We start from the raw sequence: 22,859 nt of genomic DNA, 5'->3' as shown, positions 1-22,859 counted from the left end.
CAGAGGAATATGCTTTGCCTTTGGGTTTGGTATAAGGGACTCAATAAAAGGATTTAAAGTAGTCCTCGTTTCTAAGCCCTGCCATGGAGTTCCCTCCATTCCTGAATTTCCCACAGTCACACAACCCTCAGATCTCAGACTCCCTCTAACCCCAGTCTCTACCATATCCCCACCTTCCTCTGTCCCACCATCAGTGACCACATAGCCCAGTGGTCCGGTCAGACATGCTGCCAACGTTACACAGTACCGATTTCTTTTTGGATGAGGTACCAGGAGCCAGGGTTTCTTTGTCCCTCCCCTTCCAACAGCTGCAGGTGTTGACCACAGAACTGGAGTTCTGGAGAGGAGGGGAGATGGAGAGAGGGGGGAGAGGGAACAGGAGTAGGCCACTCGGCCCCTCAAGCCTGCTCCCCTTGGCTCCAGAACTCATCCTAATGCTGACCAAAGGGCTGAAGTCCAGAGGTGAGGTGTGAGGGACTACCCTGGACATCAAGGCAGCACTTGACTGAGCGTGTGCTAAGGAGCCCTGGTAAATCTGCTAAAGACAAATAACCCTTCATGGGGGTGGATGTAGAACTCTATTGCCCTTCCCCACTCCAGCCCAACTGTGACTCCAGGCCTGGTTAACTACCCCTTGATATGGCAGAGCAAGGCACTCAAACAGTTGTAGTAAAGCACAAATGTAAAACTGGATGGGTGGGCTAGAATCAACATAGAGGCTGCAGTCTGACAGGACGAAGAAGCCCAGCCCAGTCAACCTCACAAGGTCCTCACAACAAGAAGAGCTGTCCTGAATATTAATCAGGCAACAACCTGATGTGGTCGTGCTCACTGACCCATACTTTGCAGCCACCCCTCCATCACAATCACCGGGTGCGTCCTGTCCCATCGGCAAGGCAGGCTCACCGGAGATGGTGGTGCAGTGGAACGTGGTTGGAGGGAGTGTCCTGGGAGTCCTCCATCTTGATTCCATAGTTCCATGGATCCAGGGCAACCACGGGCACAAATCCTCCTCCTGATTCCTGCCTCCGTTGATGAATCACTGCTCCTCCACGTTGAACAACACTTGGAAGATGTAGCAAAATCACAGAAAGAACTCTCTAGGGATCTTAAATATCCATCACCAGGGGATGCTCAGTTGCACCACTTTCCCAATGCTTTTCCATCCTCTGTAATTGATTGCAGTCCTTGGCAAAGTGCAGTGATGAACCCCCCGATGGGCTGAGTTTTCTCCCTGTGTTGTCCAGCTGGAGTCTGGCCATCCCTGGACATTGTCTGAAAACCAGAAAAACTGCAGATGCCGGAAACCTGAAGCAAAAACAGAATGTGCAGGTCAGGCAGGGGCAATGTTTCAGAGCTGGGAAAGAATTCTGATGAACTGTCTCCAACTTGAAATATTAACTCTGTTTCTCTCTCCGCATATGCTGCCTGACCTGATGAGTGTTTCCAGCATTCTGTTTCTGTTCCTGAACCTTGTCTATTCAATTCAGGAAGGAACTACTGTTCTGTGACTCAAAACAGTGGACACTAACATCCACCTGAACAATCATATTCCTTCCCCAAACTTCCTTGGCCCACTTCTCTAATATGTGGTTCAGATAAGAATTTCTCCTTTTGCCAACATAAAGTTATAATGTGTCAAACTGGGTATAAAATTCAACTTTAAAATATTCCAACTTTACAGGTTACACTAACAACGATTGGTTATGGTGACAAAACACCGCAGACGTGGCTTGGCCGGATGCTGGCAGCAGGATTTGCACTGTTAGGAGTCTCGTTCTTTGCACTCCCAGCTGTAAGTATTTACAACCGCTGTAGAAAGCTTCCACAAAATGAAAGGCCTTTAGTTAAAATAAATTGGATATTATCTTTTTCCCATTAAATGGTTTTGCTTTCCAGCTCTGACTTTCATAGGTATTGTTGAGTTTGAATATTAACTTTTCACCATTCATTTCTTCAAACCTTCCCCAAATCCCTCATAGAACCTGGATTTATCTTTTTCTAGACGTGAGTGATTTTGGGATTTTGGTAAGTGAGGGGAGATCAAATCATTCCACAAGAAGTGACCACTTGGCCTGCTGCCACTAGAACAGCTGACCAAACCAAGTTGTCCAACTCCTCTGTGGCCCAGCACTTTTTTTTTCCTTTAAATATACAAACCCAATTCCCTTTAGAAAGTTATGACTGAATCTGTCTTCACTCTGCCCTAGGTGAATGGGGTGGGCACCTCTTCTCTCAGCAGCTGTGGGAATCCTGCTTGAGAGAGGACTCAGCCAAATCGCGGTGGGTTTGAGGGGTCAGATGTACCCCTCTGGAGTCGCTGCCATCCCAGCTCTACTTTGCCTGACCTCATGGTTCAAAGGTCTGCAGGTTCAGCTCGAGGCAGAGTGTGAGTTCACCCTTACCCCCAGACCCAAGGACATCCTCAGTAAAAAAGAACTTGACACTTTGTCTCTTTTTCATTCCTTCCAAGTAGCTGTCCCTGGGCCTCTGATGTGGTGCAATGCCATGCTGGTGATTCTCAACTCTGCCCAGTTCCCTGATCTCAGACAGGGTAGAGGCTGCACATCCACAGTTGGCATCAGCACCCTTGGCCAAGGAGAGGAATAAGCAGTGGGAATTGATCACTGCTCAGTTGTCAGCTGACAGGGTTTGTTTCCTTTATCTCCAAGGTCCATGGTCAATTACCCTACCGTCACTTCCAGTTTCAACTACACGTGATGTTTGAGTTGGAACATGATTAAGGGGTGGATGCTATCTATGGTGAAGCCACTTCCATGAAGAGTTAGTGACCTCAAATATGCAATCAAAGTCAGAAGGAGAGAACATTGTTCAAAGTATTTGGCACCAATCTTTACTTACTGTGCCACTGACCATACTGACCCTGTTCAATGTGGACCATTGTTGGGCCTCCAAATAATGACTCATGGAGATTTGTTGCCTGCAGGGAATTCTGGGTTCAGGGTTTGCTCTGAAAGTTCAAGAACAACATCGACAAAAGCACTTCGAGAAAAGGAGAACTCCTGCTGCCAATCTCATTCAGGTGAGTGTAGAACTGGGCACTTGCTCAGCATTCTCATCCCATGTTATAATCATAACAAGTGAAGTGCTCGAACAGTGACTTCAGGCTGTGCCGCCAAGGACTCAGGGTGAGCGAGTGGATTGGAGCAGCAGTTTCAGGATTGAGTTTGACTGCAGCGAAAGACACGGAAAGGATTATTGCAGGATTAAGGGAAGAGATTCAGCCCCAGCCAATTCCTGAGTTACTTACAGCTGGGGAATTCTGAGAGAAGCAGATGAGAGGATTGCAATGGGAGTCATCCATAGTGAGTGTAGAGTAGGCAGGAGACCAGCTGTAGAAGAAAGCTGGAAATATATAGTGAGGTGTCCTTTCTGGAAATAAATATAGCTGACTAATTTGAGACACAAGAAATTCTGCAGATGCTGGAATCTGGAGCAATACACAAAAAGTGCTGGAGGAACTCAGCAAGTCAGGCAGCAGCTGCGGAGGGAAATAAACAATCGACGTTTCAGGCCGAGACCCTTCATCAGGACTGGAAAGGAAGAAGGCAGAAGCCAGAATAAAAAGGTGGAGGGAAGGGGAGGGGCACACGCAGGCAGAGAAGAGGTGAGTCCAGGTGATGGGGGAAGGTAGGTGGGTGGGGGAGGAGGAGAAGGTGTAATAAGCTGAGAGGTGACAGATAGAAGAGGCAAAGGGCTGAAGAAGGAGGAACCTGGTAGGAGAGGGCAGTGGACCATGAAATAAAGGATGTATATAGCTGACTAATTTGATTTTTTGAGGGTTTTTATCTATGGTCAACTTCAAAAGAGTCGCTAAAAAATCACAATGTGTCAATCACAACGTAGCTTTATGTTTAACTTTCATTATCATGTTCCATAACCATAGTTCCATAACCATAGTAAGGCTTCCAGACCAAGACTACTGTAGAACAGCAAGGAAACGAGGCTGAGAAGGGTTGTCGCTGAACTCTCCCACTGCAGGATAAGTTCCGGCTGACCACATGACCACCAGCACAGCTCCAAATTACCTGTGAACAGGAGTAAAATCTTGGGCAGTGTCCATGGGGATCAGATTTACTTGGCATCCAGCCACATTGTAAAGTACAAGTTTGTGAATGTTGAGCTCTCCATCCTTTAACAGTGGATGGATCACATCACCTGAACATTTCACTCTCCAAGGCAACAATCTTTCATTAACTTTTGAAAGTTTACTCAATAGTGGCCAGGACTTTAGCGAGCAAATCCTTTATGACTCAGAAGGAGACCGTTCAGCCTACCGCATACCTGCTGGTCAAAAAGATTCTACCTTCAACCTAATTCAACTTTCCGGCATCAGGTCCATAGCCCAGCAGGTCAGGACTCCTGAAGTACATCTCCAAGTACTGTTTAAATGTGATAACTGTTTCTTCCTCGGGGGCAGTGGCTTTCAGACCCCCACCATCCTCTCCATGGTCTGAGTCCACCCTCTGAGTTTTTCTTGCGGAGACGCAACACTTCGGTCAATCCACACCTCCTGTCTGATTACTCATGTTGGTAAGAAAGAGCTGGGCTCAACCATCAGTCCACCCCCAAACCCTGACCCTCAGAGGCTTCCCACTCTATAACCCTCAGTGTCTCCTAACTCTCTGTTCCTCAAGCTTTCTGTTCCCTGTGACCTTAATTTGCTATCGTCCTGTGTTCCTGAATCCCTCCGCTTCCTGCGACTCTGTGACCGACACTCAATCTCACGTCCCTGTATCTGAACCCACTCCGACCCTTAAGCTCTGCCCATACTGCAACCCTCTAATGCCCCTACCCTAAGCATCAATCCCACTCCATTCTGACCATCGATCTCTCCCCGTGGTCCTTATAGTCTCCCTTCTCCAGCCCCACCCACTCTGTGACACTCTCTCTCCCCCCACAGAGTGTGACGATCTGTCTCACCTCACTCTGAGACTGTTACTCTTTGCTCAGTCAGCAAGTACATTGAAGACAGAGATCAGTGAGGCTTTAGGATGACAAAGGAAACAAGGACTATGGGACTCATGCAGGACAGTGGTGCTGAGGTAACAGGTCAGCCCTCTTGTTGGGTGGCGAGCAGGGGGACACGGTGGGGGAGGTGCTGGACTGCCTCTCCTACTTCTGTTTCATATGTTCTGATCAAATGGTCACCCCCAGTCTGACCCTCACTGTGATCCTCAGTCTCTCCACGTCCTCTGACCCCACTCGCCACCACTCCCCGCCCCTCACTTCCCCACAACCTGCCCCAGTGATCACTTCTACTCAGTGACTTCAATCTCTGCCCTCTGTGCTTTGCAACCTGCCCCACTGTGACCCTACATCCTTTCCCTCTCCCTGACCCCGCCATCTCTCCCCTCTCCCCATGTCCCTCCCTCTCGCCCCTCTCTGGATCCTTCCATCTCTCCCTTCCCTGTGACCCTCCACTTCTCTCCTTTCTGTGACCCCTCCACCTCCTCTCCCTGTGACTCTCCACACCTCCTCTCTCTGTGACCCTCCCTCTCTCCCCTACCCCATCTGGCTCACTGTGGACCCCACCCCTCTCCCCTATCACCCTTAGTTTAACACTGAGAATGCCCGCTTCTGACCTCCAGTTTTCCCTCTCTGGTCATCCCTGATTGTGCCCTGACACGAGACTGAAGTCACCTTCATTCTGTGCCCAGGATGGTCAGTCCTATTTCAGGTCACATCAGCTCAACGAGATGCTCAAAGGACTTTCCGTGCAAATCCTCGACACCAGTTGATTCAAGTGCGAATAAAGTACAAGGTACCATTTTATTCACCACTGGTTGGCTGATTCAGTTGTAACCAGACATAATATCCTGCCTCAAATCCCTGTTCCGCCATTTCATCTCCCAATGTTTCATTCATCATCATTGTTTCAAAGGTTGGAATCTATGCTGCAGTAATGTGCCCAGTGTAGGTATTTGACAAGGGGATAACTGCCACACTTGGGAGGGTTTTAACCTCAGCCAGAGAACCAGCTGGAACAGACCAAAACCAAATCCCATCCAATTGTCTCGTCCATAACTCATGCAGCAGACATATCGTGCAGTGGAGTTCACTTATGTCCAGCTTCATGTTTAGCAGTGTAGTGGCTGGGTTACTGGATGAGCAGCCAGAGATTTGGGCATTTATTGAGAGGCAGGAGTTCAAATCCCACTACAGCAGCTCAAGAACTTAAATTCATGTCATTAAATCGATGCGGAATTTAAAATGAAAATCTGCTCTCAGTAGCAGTGACCGTTAACTACCGGATTACTGTAAAAACTAATCTGGTTGAGTGATGTCCTCCAGGGAAGGAAAGATGCCATACTAACCCACCTGTACACGTGACTCCAGATGCACCAACATGGTGAACTGCCTTCCTTATCCATGTCCAGTTGGACCTGAAGGATGGCCATGTGCCCAGAGGGTGACATCCACATCCTGTGAATGAGTAATTCATAAAAATAGTGAACTAGAGTGGTGGTGGGACTGTCTCACTGGAACCATGTCTCCTCACCACTGATTTCCACCTTTCGTGTAATGTAAGCCCCAAAATGGTACACAGTGCTTAAACTGCGACCTAATTAGGGTTGTATATTGGAATGTACTCCAATATCAGTGGTTGGATGATGAAGGACAAAACAATGAGGGTCTGCCATGAAAATGGATGTGTTACTGAATATATTGCTACATTACAACATCAGCTAAGGCGCCGTTTAAGCACTGTGAACCATTCTGGACCTGACATTACAAACAAGATGGATCGTGCTGGAAAGGGTGCAGTGGAGATTTGCAGGGATGCTGCCAGGACTGGGAATTGTAGCTGTAAAGAAAGGTTTATTTTCTTTGGAACAGAGGAAGCTGAGTGGTAGAATTGAGGAGCATGAAATAATGGGGGCCTGCGGCAGAGTAAATTGGAAGGAACTCCTTTCATTAGCAGAGACCCTAAAAAGAAATACAAGAGGGAGGTTTACAGTAATGGTTGAGGGGCTAAAGAGGAAATTTGTTTCCAGCCAACAGGCGGTGGAACTTGCTGCCTGGAAGGGTTTGGGAGGCAGGATTCCTCACCACTTCGATAAAGGACCTATCTATGCATTTGAAGAGTAGTGACCTACAGGGCTGCAGACCCAGCGATGGGTTCAGTTGCATGGCTCCTTCTTGACCAGCGTTGGCAAGATGGGCTGAGTGGCCTCCTGTGTCATAAACATTCTGTGATTAAAGATGTGGTAGTGGTGTTGGCTGAAGGAAGGTGATAAAAGTCTGGCTGGAAACTGGAGGAGAGAAAACAGGAGGAGAGGAATTAAATCTGAAACCATTAGACTGGGAGGGAGGATAAACTGAATGGAGAAATATAAGAGCTGGACACTGCACAGCCAACAGCGACTATCCCTGTTTCTGACCTGAGATAGAAGAAAGGTGGTTGATGAAGAAAGTCACAGACTGAACATCAGCCCATGTTGCCACTCAGTATCCTGAGTCAAGGATATCAACAGCCTGAGATTGTGTAGAAAACCAGCCTTGAAGTTTTTGGAGCCGCAAGGACTAGTTCCCAGCTGCTGTCCTCAGGTCCAAAGCCTTCATCTTCCTAGGGCAGTGATTGGTTAATGGAAGGTCTGAAGGCTGTACCTCTCCAGGTGCTGTATCACCCATGAGAAGGTGCCCTTAGACGTGAAGTGAGTATTGGTGGAAATGGAAGACTCAACCATCAGCAATATACTGGTTAGTCAGGGGTCTCACGGAATGGAACTGAGTTCAGTAAATATTACTAGAGAGAAGGTGCTAGGAGAACTAAATGGGCTAAAGACTGATAAGTCTCCCGGACCGGATGAGGTGCATCCCCGGGTTCTGAAGGAGGTGGCTTTAGAGATAGCGGAGGCATTGGTGATAATTTTCCAGGAATCGATAGACTCCGGCATGGTTCCGCAGGACTGGAGGGTTGCAAATGTAGTTCCACTGTGTAAGAAGGGTGGGAGGCAGCATAAAGGAAATTACAGACCTATTAGTCTGACGTCGGTGGTGGGAAAGTTATTGGAATCGATCCTCAAGAATGAGGTTATGGAATATCTAGAGGTGCAAGGCAAGATAAGTCCTAGCCAACATGGGTTCGTGAAGGGAAGATCCTGCCTGACCCAGCTGTTGGAGTCTTTTGAAGAAATCACAGGTAGGGTGGATAAGGGAGAGGCGGTAGATGTTGTGTATTTAGATTTTCAAAAGGCCTTCGACAAGGTGCCGCACAAGAGACTGATTAATCAAGATGAGAGGTCATGGAATTACAGGTAGGATAACAGAATGGGTGGAGCGTTGGCTGGTTGGCAGGAAGCAAAGGGTGGGAATAAAAGGATCTTGTTCTGGTTGGCTACCGGTTACTAGTGGTGTTCCGCAGGAGCTGGTGTTGGGGCTGCTTCTTTTCACCCTGTACATTAACAATTTGGACGATGAAGTAAATGGTTTTGTGGCTAAGTTTGCAGATGACACCAAGATAGGTGGAGGAGTAGAGAGTATTGAGGAGACAGGAAGGTTGCAGAGAGACCTAGATAGTTTAGGAGAATGGGCAAGGAAATGGCAGATGAGATTCAATGTTGAGAAATGTGCAGTTGTACACTTTGGAAACAGAAATAAACTGGCAGATTGTTATCTAGAAGGAGAGAAAATTCAAAGTACAGAAGTACAAAGGGATTTGGGGGTACTCGTGCAGGATACCTTAAAGGTTAACCACCAGGTCGGATCGGTGGTAAAGAAAGCAAATGCTATGTTGGCATTCATTTCGAGAGGTATAGTGCATAAAAGTAAGGAAGTGTTGATGAGGCTCTACGGGGCACTAGTGAGGCCTCATTTGGAATACTGTGTGCAGTTTTGGGCCCCATATCTTAGGAAGGATGTGTTGATGTTGGAGATGGTTCAGAAGAGATTTACGAGGATGATTCCCAGAATGAAAGGGCTTACATATGAAGGGCATTTGTTGCCTCTTGGACTGTACTCACTGGAGTACAGAAGAATGAGGGGGGACCTCATAGAAACATTTAAAATGTTGAAAGGACTGGACAGAGTAGATGTGGCCAAGCTGTTTTCCTTGGTGTGTGAGTCCAGGACCAGAGGGCACAATCTTAGAATTAGAGGGTACAGGTTCAAAACAGAGATGAGGAGAAATTTCTTTAGCCAGAGGGTAGCGAATTTGTGGAATTCCTTGCCACATACAGCAGTGGAGGCCAGATCATTGGAGGCATTTAAGGAAGAGATAGATAGATATCTAATTAGTCGGGGTATCAAGGGATATGGGGATAAGGCCGGAAATTGAATTGGGGTTAGAATAGTTTTTTTTTGCTCCCCCCCCCCAATTTCTCATTTCTTTTTCTTTTTTTCCTTTTCTTTGGAGCAGATTGGATGGGCCGAATGGCCTACTTCTGCTCTCTTGTCTTGTGACCTTGTGAACCAGGGATTTGCAGAAGGTTCAGTCTCGACAGAAGGCTGAAAGGGGAGGGATTGGAATACTGTTGGGGTATCAGGAATCAATCCGTTGAACATTGAGGTTGGTGGGGTGGAAGTTGTGGGAGAAATATTCCCGCTAGTAGAGCCACTGCCTCACAGCTCCAGAGACCAGGTTCGATCCTGACCTCAGGTGCTGTCTGTGTACGTTCTCCATGTGACCGGATGAATTTCCTCCAGGTGCTCCAGTTTTCTCCCACATCCCAAAGATGTGTGGGTCAGTGGATTAACTGGTCACTATAAGTTATCCCTAGAGTGTGGGTGAGTGATTGGATCTGGGTGGGTTCATGGGAACGTGGTGAGAATAAGACGAGATTAGTGTGGGATTAGTGTAGGTGAGTGGTTGATGATCGCCATGCTAGAAGGGCCTGTTCCCATGCTGTATGACTGTATGACCTTCTGTATTCAGCAGCTTTCAACTGTCACCACCACTTGTGTCATTCAATATCACCCAGTCTCCACCCAATCTCACACCTTCCCTCATGTCTCTCTACCCTCCCCCTTTCCTCTGCAACTTTATACTTTCTTCAGTTCTAGCTATTCCCAGTTCTGATGACAGATCATTGACCCGACACATTAACTCTGTTTCTCTCTGTGCAGATGCTGCCTGATCTGCTGAGTATTTCCAGCATTCTGTTTTTATTTCAGATTTTCAGCATCTGCAGTATATTGCTTTTGGTTGATTCACTACAATGTTTCATAAACAATCAGGTCAGGTTCCTTCAAGGTGTATTTTTTTACTGAGAGTAAGTTGCTCCTTAATGCTCATTAAGAGGGGTTACGAGCCACCAGAGTTTCTTGGAGGTACAGGGAATTGAAAAAACAATTGAAAAACCTAACTAGAAGCAGAACCGGCCCTTGGGCCTGTCCCCTAAACCAATGAGATCACAGCCCTGCTTTGCTCTTGATCCACAAATTCCTTGATTCCTTTAGAGTCCAAAACCCAGAAGCCTCAGATATATTCTGTGAGAATGGATCCACTGCCCTCCAGGGTAAACAGTCCATTCTGTTCACAACCTCTTCGCAACCCACAGCCGTTTGTCCTGAGACTCTTCTGAATTGCTTGCAGGTTGCCTTTCCTCCTTAGTTCGGTGATGGACCATTGATTGTGTGTGGTTGGACCATGTCCGATGGGCAGGTATGACGGATCCGAGTCTGTTTCCAACCCTGTGCTTGTCCAGGCAGACTTGGTAATTGGTATTGGTTTATGATTGTCACATGTACTGAGATGCAGTGAAAAGCTTTTGTTCACATACATCTAGACAGATCATTCCACACACAAGTACATCGAGGTAGTACAAAAGAAAACAAAACAAGATGCAGAATATAGTGTTACAGTTACAGAGAAAGTGCAGGGCAGGTAGACAGATAAGGTGCAAGGGCTATTACAAGGTAGATTGGGAGATCAAGAGTTCATCATTATCGTACAAGAGATCCACTCAAGAGTCTTATAACAGCAGCATAGAAGCTGTCCTTGAGCCTGGTGGTATGTGTTCTCAAGCTTTTGTATCTTCTGCCCAATGGGAGGGGGAGAAGAGAGAATGTCCAGGGTGGGAGGGGTCCTTGATTACGTTAGCGGCTTTCCTGAGGCAGCGGGACTTTCTTCTCTGCTTATTCAGGATTCCGTTCCAATCAAACCCCAGTTCGCTCTGGTGTGGGTCAGCAGATGGAGGAACGTAGTGGGACAAATGGCTGGCAAAGTGCTACTTCAGCACAGTGTAGGCACCCGTGCTCTGGAGAAGCCAGGGCTGTTCTCCTGGGAGCAGAGGAGGGTTCAGGGGGATCTGAAAGAAGTATTTAAAACCATGGAAGGTAAAGGCAGGGAGAAATTGATCCTGTTAGCAGAGTGGCCAAGGACCAGGGAACATCGAATGAAGGTAACAGCCAAAAGAGCCAAAACTGACACGGGTGGAAATGTTTTTACACAGCGAGTGGTTCTGGAGTACTGCTTGGGTTAGTTATGGAGGCAAATTCAATTGTAATATTCAAAAGGGAGCTGGACAGATATCTGAAAGGAATGAATTTGCAGGGTTCAGATCAGAGGGCTTAGGAGTAGGACTGGATGGATTGCTCTTTTGTGGGACTGGTACAAACTCAATGGGCCAAATGGTCTTCTACCATGCTGTAACCATTCTATGATGCTTTAGTGTCATGCTCAGGGATTGGTGACTTTTGCAAGTAACCAACAACAAAAAGGAAGATATAGTCCAGACAGCAACCAGTCTCAAATTAAATAACAGAAATGGACAATCAATTATGATCTGTAAGGGATTTGAGAGATGAGTCAAACTCATTGAATCGAATAGAGACCAGATCCCTGCCATCCACATCCAATAGAATAGAGACCAGATCCCTGCCATTACATCCAATAGAATAGAGACCAGATCCCTGCCATCCACATCCAACATAATAGAGACCAGATCCCTGCCATTACATCCAATAGAATAGAGACCAGATGCCTGCCATCCACATCCAATATAAAAGAGACCAGATCCCTGCCATTACATCCAATAGATTAGAGACCAGATCCCTGCCATCCACATCCAATATAAAAGAGACCAGATCCCTGCCATTCATATCCCATACAATAGTGAGCAGATTCCTGCCATCACATCCAATAGAATATTTAATGACCTTGCAGTTGACTCCCCTTATGGAGAAGAGTAAGCCTCAGTACTAGAAATTTCATTAGCAGGTGATGAAAGCTTTGGCTGAGACTGAGGCTAATGTGCTCAGTAAGACATTTACACCCCAACAAACCAGTGCTCTTTTCTTACATCGAGGTGCTTCAAACCCAGTGCCCTCAGTGATTCTCCACAATCTCATTTTACGCAGCTCTGTTTAATGGTCAAAAACAAAGTGCCTGGTTAAGGGAGAGCATGTCATTGCCTTGAAGTGAGGTTCTCGGCTAACCATTGCCAAACATTTAAGTTGTATATATTCTATTACTTTGAGAGTTTACCTATTTCTCTCATAGTAGAGTTACATGTAGATAAATTTTATTCCCCAGTCACAAACCTTCCCCAATTTTGCACTGAACAGCATGAAGGTGCTTCAGTCCTTGTTGGTTGTCTGCAAGGGCAGTGCAGTCAGCCTAATCCCAGCTCGTTTCCTGTTCCCACAATACAGCCCAATCCCAGCTCATTCCCTGTTCCCACGACACAGCCCAATCCCAGCTCGTTCCCTGTTCCCACAACACAGTCAGCCCAATCCCAGCTTGTTCCCTGTTCCCATGACACAGTCTGCCCAATTCCCAGCTTGTTCCCTGTTCCCATGACACAGCCCAATTCCCAGCTCATTCCCTGTTCCCAGGACACAGTCAACCCAATCCCAGCTCTTTCCCTGATTTTGGCAATACGTTAGTTCACTATACCTAATAATTCAGTCAGCCACAATCCCCAGATTGTTTCCTGTAACCTTGCCAGTCCCAGCACCAGCTGTTTATGGCCTTTACAATACAGTCAGTCCCAATTCACAGGCTGTTTCCTGCATCCTGCAGTCAGTTCCAAACACCAGCTGTACCCTGCAATAGTTATTCCAATTGCTTCCAGTAACCTAGTGTTCAGTTAGTGCAAGTCCCAAGATCTGATATTCTGCAGTCCCAATCCTCAGATTGTGCCTTTTATTCATATAGCAGAATCAGACCGGACCCCCAGCTTGTTTCCTGTACTCTGCAATATGGTCAGTTCCACTTTGCATGTTGTTTCTTGTAACCATAAATACAATCAGTCCCAATCCTGTGGCCCTGCAATGCAATTGGCCCAATCCACGGCTCCTTAACTGTACCCTACAGTAAAATCAATCCCAGTCCCATACCTATATTAATTTGGCATCCTACCTATGGCCTTTACATCTTTGTGTGGTTGTGCTGACCAGAATTGCAAGCTATACAGTAATTACAGTCACACCCATGTTTCCATGGAGGTTTATCACCCTCTCACACCTCTTTGTTGTTTTTAGTTTAGTTGTCCCAAGATTCCAGACGTGTTTACAATGAGGCCCTGATAGAAGCAAACATCTGCACACATATAATCTTCCTTCACCACCGAGTTGCTGCTCGTAGTCCTTCCAGCCAGGTTCTTCAAAGTTAAATGTCACGTTCCACTTGTCTGTCTATTCCAGTTTCGCCCTCTTGACATCAATCCCTACCCCGACCACTGTCCACCACACCTCTAACGTTTCCCCTACTGCATCTTTTGAAGTGGCAGTCCACATTATTACTCTTTATCAAGGGAAGCCACTGTCCTGATATTGATCCTTAGGGAACATACCTTCTGCCAGAATGCGATACATCCCTTCACCGCAAGTCTGTAGCTTAGAAATGTATCTGTACCATCCTTGGGCATTAACACAGCATTTGCAACCTCCTTGACACTGTTTTAAGAAGCTTGAAAAGGATCTTGAACACCCATTCAAAAATAACGGTATCTGGCTTCCTCTGTATCAGTGGGTGTTAGGGGTTGTTAGGGCTGTTTCCCCCCATTTCTGACCCCCAACAAGCAGCCCTTAAAGGGTCACACCAGAGCACAAGCTGCACTCTTCCAGTCACTGGGGAGTGTTGACAAGCAACGAGTGCATGCTCCAATGATGAGAAGAGTTGGCCAAGGGGCAAGAGAAATCTGCACAAGCTGATGAAGGTCAGTGTATGCAGGAGGCAGGGTGTTCCAGGGAGGTGTTCCTAAGACTATGAGTCCCCTTTCTGTTTGGGCACCCTGAACCACAGCTGCGTCCCTACCAACTGCCATGGCTGAAATGAAGGACCCCCACCCTAATGCTTGGGCTCTGGTTGACTTTTGTATTGCAGCAGTGAGCAGGGAAGGAGTTAAATGGGGCAGATCTCAGCAGAAGAATCCTCAAAGCGTCCTGAGACAAGTTTTCTGGGAGTGCAGGTGACCTTGACACCTGTGTGAGCTCCTTCCTGATGTTCTCTGAGGTCACAGACAGCGGCGGGTAGCCTGTACACATATCGATGAACAAGAAGCATTGATAAGAGGTTGTGTCCCTGTAAAGCTCCTGTCAATAACACGTTCAGTGCTGCCTTTATCAGTCATCACTCTCCCGCTGTTTACTCAGTTCATGTCTGATGAACGGGGAGTTATCTCCCCATGTGCAAGTTTCCTTCTGGTATTTCTGGACATTAAACGCTGAGGGGAAACTTGCAGAAACCACCCAGCCCCACCAGTCGGTTTACTTGAGATCCATTTTGCAGTGTGCGGCAGAGGTGTGCTAAGGAATCTTCAGGATCACTCAGGGGTAAGTGAATAGCACCAGTCACTGCTCATGCCAGCTGAAAATCTGCTGGAGATGAACTTTGGCCTTTACTTTGCCTCTGTACTCCTTTGGATAAGCTGAATGCTAAAATAACAGTGACAGGGTACATGAAAAGCTTGCACCGAGAAAAATGTACACTCGTAACGACTGGTGCTAACTCTCCCAGAAAGGCATGCAAAATTGCTTCAATGACATAATTTTCACCTATTTCTCTAAAAATCCTTCAGACAAATTTCTAGCCCTCTGTTCCTTGTATTGATGCCGATTCTGTCCCTTTCCACAGACGTCAACTTTGCCTTTATGTGACACTTTTCAAACATCTTTGAAAATCCATGGGAACCGTCAACTAGGTTGCCCGCCCCAGCCCTCCCCGTCAGCTCATCAGGAAATGTAGTCATATGACTCAAGCACTGTCTGCCTTGAACACACCCATGCTGGCTTTCAATACCAGTGCAGACATCCAGTGACTGCGAGTTTTGTCCCTGCTTATTGTTTCCAACGGTTTCCCCACAACCAAGGTTTACCAGCCTGCACTGTATTCATTCACTTGGCTCTGTTATAAATTCATATTAATTCCACTCATCTCTTCACTGTTTTAAAAATTAGGGTCAGAAAATTGGCTTGGTGTCAGGAGCAGAAGATAGTGCTGGATGGGTATTTTTCTGACTGGAAGTCTGTAACAAGTGGTGTACCTCAGGGATTGGTGCTGGAACTGATGTTTGTGATGTATAAATGACTTGGGATGAGAACGTAACTGGCTTGATCCGTAAGTTTGCAGATGCCACAAAAATTAGTAGAGTTATAGATAATGAGGAAGGTTGTCTGAGGATACAGCAGGACATAGATCAGCTGGAATGTTGGGCAAAGAGATGGCGGATGGAATTCAATCCAATAAGTGTGAGTTAATGCATCTTGGGAAGTTAAATCCTGGTAGGACATATGGAGTAAATGGCGGGGACCTTAAGTGCGTTGATGTCCAGAGCGACCTTTGCTGCAAGTCTATAGCTCACTGAAAGTGGTGGCACAGGTGGAAAAGGTAGTGAAGAAGGTATTTGGTGTGCTTGCCTTCATAGGCTGTGGCATTGAATATAACAGTTGAGACATCATGTTGCAGCTGTAAAACCATTGGTTAAACCACACTTGTGCCCAGTTCTGATCTCCGTGCTACAACAAGGATGTGGTAGCAATGGAGAGAGTGCAGAAGAGATTCACCAGGACATTGCCTGGAATGGAGGGCTGAAGTTATAAGGAGAGATTGGATAGGCTGGGACTGGAATGTGGGAGGCTGTGTGTGACCTTATAAAGGTTTATAAAATTATGAGGGGCATAGATAGGGTAGAGTCAGATGCTTTTTCTCAGGACAGGGGAGCTTAGAACTAGAGGGTGAGAGGGGAGAAACGTAAAGGAGATCTGAGGGACGAGTTTTTCACACAGAGGGTGATGGTTATCCAGAAGTGTCAGAGGAGGTGGTGGAGGCAAATACAGTTACAATGTTAAAAAGGCATTTGGACAGGTACTTGTACAGGAAAGGCAGAGCCAGATATGGGCTTAATGCAGGTAAATAGGATTAGTGTTGATAGGTATCATGGTCGGCATGGACGAGATGGGCCGAATGGGCCCATTTCTGTGCTGTATGATGCTATGATTATTTTGACTCAGTGCCTTATACTGAGAAGAGTTTTTGCTGCCTTAACTCTGATTCTAGCTCAGAATATTGAACTATAGTCCAAGTATTGTCCAATGTTTTATCATATATCTCAAGAAAGAGACCACACAACCCATTGATTCCATGCTGGCCCGCAGAACAATCCCATTCCCCCACTTATTCCCTTGTAACCTATTCTCTCCCACATGCCCATTCACACTAATTTACAGGACCAACTAACCTGCTAACATGCACATGTCTGGTTTGTGGAGGAAACCGGAGTACGCAAGGAAAACCCACTGGGTCATGGGGAGGACGTGCAAACCCCACACAGACAATACCCAAGATCAGGATTGAACCCAGGTCACTGGAGCTATGAGGCAGCAGCTCTACTGGCTGTGCCAAGTATGACTGGTGTCTTCAAATATGGTCTGACCACTGTTGCAGTTAAATGGATCTGTTTATTCAACCTCACTGTTGAGCAATGGGCGAGACTCAGTAAACCTACCCAGCTATAGGGAAAGGCTTAGCTAATCGTGAGTGTGATGAGAGTGGGTTTGGTACTAGGTCTGAGAGGGAAAAGAATGATCAACCAAAGTGTTAAGTTTAGGGAAGGCTGGCTGTAGAGAGAGGAGGTGAAGAATTGACCACAGCTGACTTCTCGGCTGAAGTGCTGAAGTTTAAAGCTGGGATGTGTTCAAGGCAGCGTTTGTGTAATGAAGCAATGTTGCCCAAGTGAAAGGTAATGCTAAACTCAAAGAAAGGGCTAACACAAGCCAACAATTAAAGGGGTATGGAAACCACAGAGGTGTACATGTTGGAAGTCTGCTGAGAGACTGATGTTAACCAGGAAACGATCGCACCTTCGGAACTGTGCGATGGAATCTTGAACATGTACCCGAACTTACTTAACATCAAGCTGAAGAAATAACTCTTTGACACTGCAGCAATATGTCAGTACTGCGTTGTGTCAACCAGGTTCCACGCTGAAGTCTACAAGACCGAGGCCCCAGTGCATTGTGATGAGGTGAGTATTTGCATTACTTGCATTAATAAAGCATATACCCCTGGGTGTCCACTTCCCATAACACCAAGACACTAACAGAGCCCAAGAGGAACAAAGACTTGAACAGAGGCAGTGCATGTCTTAGTGTAAATCCCTCACTGCTATCACCACTCGCATGGTTTCTGTCTGTGGGATGTGAATTGGACATGGAATCAGATGAAGAGCTGGCCTGGAAGGATGAATTAAAGCTTTCTGCTGGCAAGTGCCTGTCTGGTTTCTGGTGAGGACACAGTCGGGCAACAACATGATACCCGTCGTTTGTAAAACCTATGAGCTGTGCTCACACACAAAGAACAGGCACCTGGGTGAGACAGCAGCAGGTGACCACCACTGACAGATCACCGGTAGTGTTGCTGCCTCGACAAGTGGAGTAAGTTTATACGGAGAGACCATTTAATTCAAAGGAACAGAAAGCCCTCGGACCCCCTTCAGTGCGAACCATCGTCAGTGGCCGCACCAACTGAAACCCTTCTGCAATTCCTTCAGGAGCTACAGATTATTGAGTGTTAGGATGCCGCAGACAGGAATTGTACTTACGGATTACTTTTCACACCCAGAGGGGAATTGTTCATTTCAACAGATGGATCCCCTGTTACACTGCCTACTGGTTTTGTGCTGCTTCTTATTTTGCTTTCTCCGGTCCTGTCCTGTTTGATGGTCTGACTGGTCAGTGTGTGTCTTTCTGTTTTTATTTATCCAGGCTGCTTGGCGTCTCTACTCTACAGATGTGAGTCGGCCTTACCTGACTGCCACCTGGTATTACTATGACAGTATTCTACCTTCGTTCAGGCATGTACCCACACACCACTAAAGTAACAATTCTTTATTCTGACCTGCCTTTCAGTCCCTAGCTGATTTCAGCACCCCCCTCAGTCTAATCTACGCTGCTTCCAATGAAGAGAAAGCACTGATTTAATTGGTCTGTCAGGCAGTCCTTGGAGATCCCATAGGGTTTACATCACACTGACATAGATTTGCTCCCTAATATTTATTAGCAGAAAAATTCCAGTATTTCTACTTGAGTTTATGAGTGAGCTGGCAAGTCTAGCCTTAAAAAGATTTTTGTGCTACAATGGGGGAGGAAAATGAGCCCCAGATTCCTACCCCTCCACCCTGCAGTACCTGCTGCTGGAGGGCATCACTCTGATATCAAAGGAGAATGGATTAGATTCCTCCCACAGTCAAATAGTCTGCCAATGCTTATTCTCTCAATCCATGTGGAGAACTGATGCAGATGGTTGTGAGTAGGAGCTACCTGGGAAAGAAGAGGGTAGAGGAGTGGGGAAACGGTGGTCACACTCCCTGCTCCCCCTTCACCATTTCCCCTTCTATATTGCTCACTGGTTTATTGCTGATGTGACGCAACTGTCAGTCACAACTCAATCCTTTGCCCAACTGTCCAGCAATCTGTCCAGCTTTGCAATAGTCAATGACATCGCAGCTTGCAAACTTTTAAAAAAAGAATAAACAAACTTTGCAGAGATTAGATGTTTCCTCTTTACATCTGCAGCTGATGGCAGACCAATAATAAAGGTTCCTTTCTCTTTGTTGTGCATTTTGCTGTTGCATTCCTGCCGTACTCACTGGTGATTGAAGGCCTGTGTATACCCCTTGCCTGTGATCATAATAGAGACAGCAATAGCTTACGCCACAGCGTTAGACTCCCTGCCCTGCACTGTCCTGTGTGGAAACAATTTTCTGTCTGCAGATTTTCCATGAAGCACCCATGACTACTCACGTATGATGGAGTTATTAGATTTTAAATAAGACCACGCAGCCTGACAGTAAAATTCCTTTGGTTCAGTGTGATTTCTATGTACACATGTTTGTCACCCACATTGGGGCCATTTGCTACACTGGGCGAGGTTGTTCAGATCTTCCCCCATGATTAAACACAGAGTGGGCCTCAAACCATATCAGTGCAATGGAAGCCCAATATTCTCCGAGGGGTCCCAGAGGTGAAGAAACACCCGAGGACATTATTTCCCATTGGAGTTGCTTTGCCCGTGTCAGTGTGTGTTTCCGATGGAGGAAAAAATTCCCCCATTGACCCATTTTCTCATAAATAATGTTTCAATATTGAAGCGACCTCCCCTCACTAACTGAGCATTGGTCCTAAATCAGTTCCATTAAACCTGTTTTGTAAAATATTAATTGAAATATTGCTCTCCCACATTTGTTTTACCCTGACCAATAGCAGGCACCTACAGCGATGTCCTGAACCCAGCTAAAGATAGCAGCACCTCACAAAACACAGATGTTACAGAGTCCAGGAGCCAACACCCGATCTTAATTTGTTGTCATTTGCATTAATTATAATACTAATTGTGAAAAATTTCCATGAAATTAAGAGCAAGCTTCAACCAACTTGGAAGGAAATCAAGACAGCTTTCATTTTGATTGCATTAGCCAATAAAACTTTCAATGTTCTTTTAACAATATTCTCAAGAATAAGCTGCTGGAACATTAATCATTATTTTTACAGTTCAGTAGCAGTAAATTCTCCTGGACCTTAACCATGACCCTACATGTGCAAAGCAATTAGTTTCAAGGTTTGTTTTCCCAGTTGCTGGCACTAAACAAATTAATCACCCTCCACAATCCCACCTCCAATCTTTTCAAGTCCCTAATCTTAAGCAAATGTAGCAAGCCAGTCCCGTGTTTCTGATATTCCCCCAGGTGAATCCTGTCCTACAGAGAAACTTTGAAAGCTTCACCAGTAATATTCACATGCAAAATTACTAGTCATTTTATCAATTTGTTGAACTTAAATTGATTATGCAACATGGTTGTCAAACCTTACTCTTGTACAATATAACCTGGGCCTTCTGGGCTGACTGTGATTGACTGCCAGTCCCCTCTTCACACTGCCTGGTCAAACGACATATTAAAATTTAACTACTAGTTTCCCATAAAGAACAGGCATTTGGCCGGTTCAGGAAGTGTTCTTGAACCATCTTCAGCAAGGGTGAGGAGCGATATCACAGCCCAACCAAGCCAATCCAACCATAGAATAGAACCATAGAACAATACAGCATAATACAGACCCTTTGGCCCACCATGGTACAACGGCACAACATGGTACGTGAAGGGTACCAACCTTCGGTTGGATTCCAACCCAGCCAACTCATTCCAAGCTGGGACTTTCTGGGCAATGCCTGCAGGCACGAGCCCTGTCAAAATGAAGCGCATTGCCCGGCCTTAGCAAGAATGCAGTTCCATAAGTCGAGAGCATCATGCCCACAAGGGTGTGTCTAAGGAACATGTCCCATACTCTATCAGCAGGTAGTGTGACCCACCACCTGGTTACCTTTTCCACCAAGGTAAGTTATTGAAAATAAAAGCTGAACCTCCCAACAGAGCCACACTGCCAACAGAGAGGAGTAGTTAATCCTGTGGACATATCCAGGACCAATTACCTTGTAGAAACCAGTGCCTGCCCTCAGCTCCTCACTGGGTCAACAGGAGGCACCAGTAGCACTCCAGACCCATCCATTCCTCCAGGGAGGGAGGCTACTCTTCTGTCCCCTCTGGATTGTCAAATAAGTGATGTACTTTTACCAGGCAGCTGTTTATGGAGCATCTGGGTACTGATATCTGTGGAGAAAGAAGGCAGAAACTCTCAGCAGCCAGTTTCAGTAGGCCTCTCCGCTCTTTAAAATCCCCCAGTTACCCTTAACGTGACTGTGAGTGGCATTCGCGCATCCCTCTTACCCAGCTTATGATGGGCATTGAACCACATCACCTAACCTGGTTGTGTGACAGGGCCACACTTTCCACCTAAGGACAGGCAAGAGACGTGGATGGACAAACGTGAGGTGCAGCTTCTTTGTAAACAGGCCCTGCCTCAACTCTCACTCCTTCCCAAATTATCCTGCAACAGAGGAGGCTGTTTGGACCCATTTCTTACTGTGGGTTGCAGCAAAGATCGGTGTTTGATACCAGATCCTATGACCCAATGGAGAGATCCTACAGCTCTCTGAACTGCCCAATGTGCCCAATGTGCCAAAATAATAATGCTAAATATATCAGGTAAAACACTGATACCACTTATTACTTGTTACAAGTGTTCTTGCATGTCTCACTCTCAGAGCCCACAGACAAATATTTAAAGGTGCCAGAATTTCAGGGCCATGGTAACAACAATTAGTTGAGGGTGTCCATAGGTTTCTGCCTCTCCTTGATTTGATATTAGCTTTAATTTATCTCAACATCAAATTACCAACACAGCCAGACTTTACAGTGTTCCTTCAAGCTTCATTCACCAACAGGGAACACGCAATAAGACTACCTCTGCCCAGGCTTGGGAGACTGTGGCCAACTCCTGCTCCTAGTTCTTCTTTCCTAATCCATAACATTTACACAGGGCAATTCTGTTAATAAATAAATAAATAAATAGCCCCTGAGTTTCCGCATCTTTTAGTCCGGGACTGTATGACGACTAGAGCCACAGGGGTAAAAGTCTGGTTCTGACCATGTGCACTGAGTGTGCAACACATGCAGACGGTGCATTGTACTCCCTGTGTCAAGTTCAATTTCACTGAAGTCCGTGGAAGTAAATTTTGGGTACAGCACACAGCTCTACAATCCACTTTCAGGGTGTGCAGCCACTGACATCACTGACCTAAGGATCTTTAATTTTCTTAAGATGTAACTACCAATTGCCCCAAGCTAAGGACTCTGTAATGACGTTGCATTTTTCTTTAAAGTTTGGAACAACTAGAAAGAAAAGATTTTGAGTCGTCATGTGGTTTAAATGGAAAATATAGTTCAAAACTATATCCATGCAATGGAGCTGATTCTGTAATGTTGCTACGGAAGCTCAGTGTTTATCACTGGAACTACACTGGAGGCTTGCTGCACTCTGCTACCTGCATAGCTCCTTCCCAGCAGTTATCTGACATTACTGTCTACTCGTTTCGCAGCTGTGTTACTTGACTAAACGTTTCTCCCACTTCTACTCCCTGCCTTTGCTGCATGTGAAGCTTATGCCTGAGTTCTTTCCTTGAACTGAAAATCCAACTATTCCTATTCCACACCCGTTCCTATTTTCATCCTGCTCCCCATTGCCCTTCCCTTCCTGATAGCTCAGCTTTCTCTCTAAAGACCTCTTCTTATTGCTTCTGCAGCCTTTTGACAATATTTATAGCATTACTGCAGCCATCTGGATATTAACTTCAATTGCACGTGGAAGTATGCTGATTCTCCCTTTCTATTCCCCAATGTTATACAGAGCCATCCACTTACTTTCTCTCATAGAAATGCATTTGTTGACCAGCTCTTGGCTGAAAGGTTGAGAAAAGGACAGTGTTTCCAGTGGTGAGGTGAAGTGATGAGAGGGTGAAGGAATTTCAGCTCAACCACGATATCTACAGTTCAAGTGACTCC

At 46.1% G+C, this 22,859-nt stretch overlaps 1 protein-coding gene across 1 annotated transcript in view; it reads left to right on the top strand.

Annotated features, from left to right (window-relative positions):
• Positions 1-22,859, top strand: part of LOC127581570 (potassium voltage-gated channel subfamily KQT member 4-like) — a 370,353-nt gene that overhangs the window by 290,389 nt on the left and 57,105 nt on the right. The window contains exons 6-8 of the mRNA XM_052036036.1: positions 1,685-1,795; positions 2,948-3,043; positions 18,172-18,260. Of these exons, the coding sequence (XP_051891996.1) occupies positions 1,685-1,795; positions 2,948-3,043; positions 18,172-18,260 (296 nt within the window). The remainder of the gene's footprint in view (positions 1-1,684; positions 1,796-2,947; positions 3,044-18,171; positions 18,261-22,859) is intronic.

Source organism: Pristis pectinata, chromosome 22 (assembly GCF_009764475.1).
Source record: "Pristis pectinata isolate sPriPec2 chromosome 22, sPriPec2.1.pri, whole genome shotgun sequence".
Lineage (NCBI taxonomy): Eukaryota > Metazoa > Chordata > Chondrichthyes > Rhinopristiformes > Pristidae > Pristis > Pristis pectinata.
This window is presented reverse-complemented; position numbering and strand designations above follow the sequence as displayed.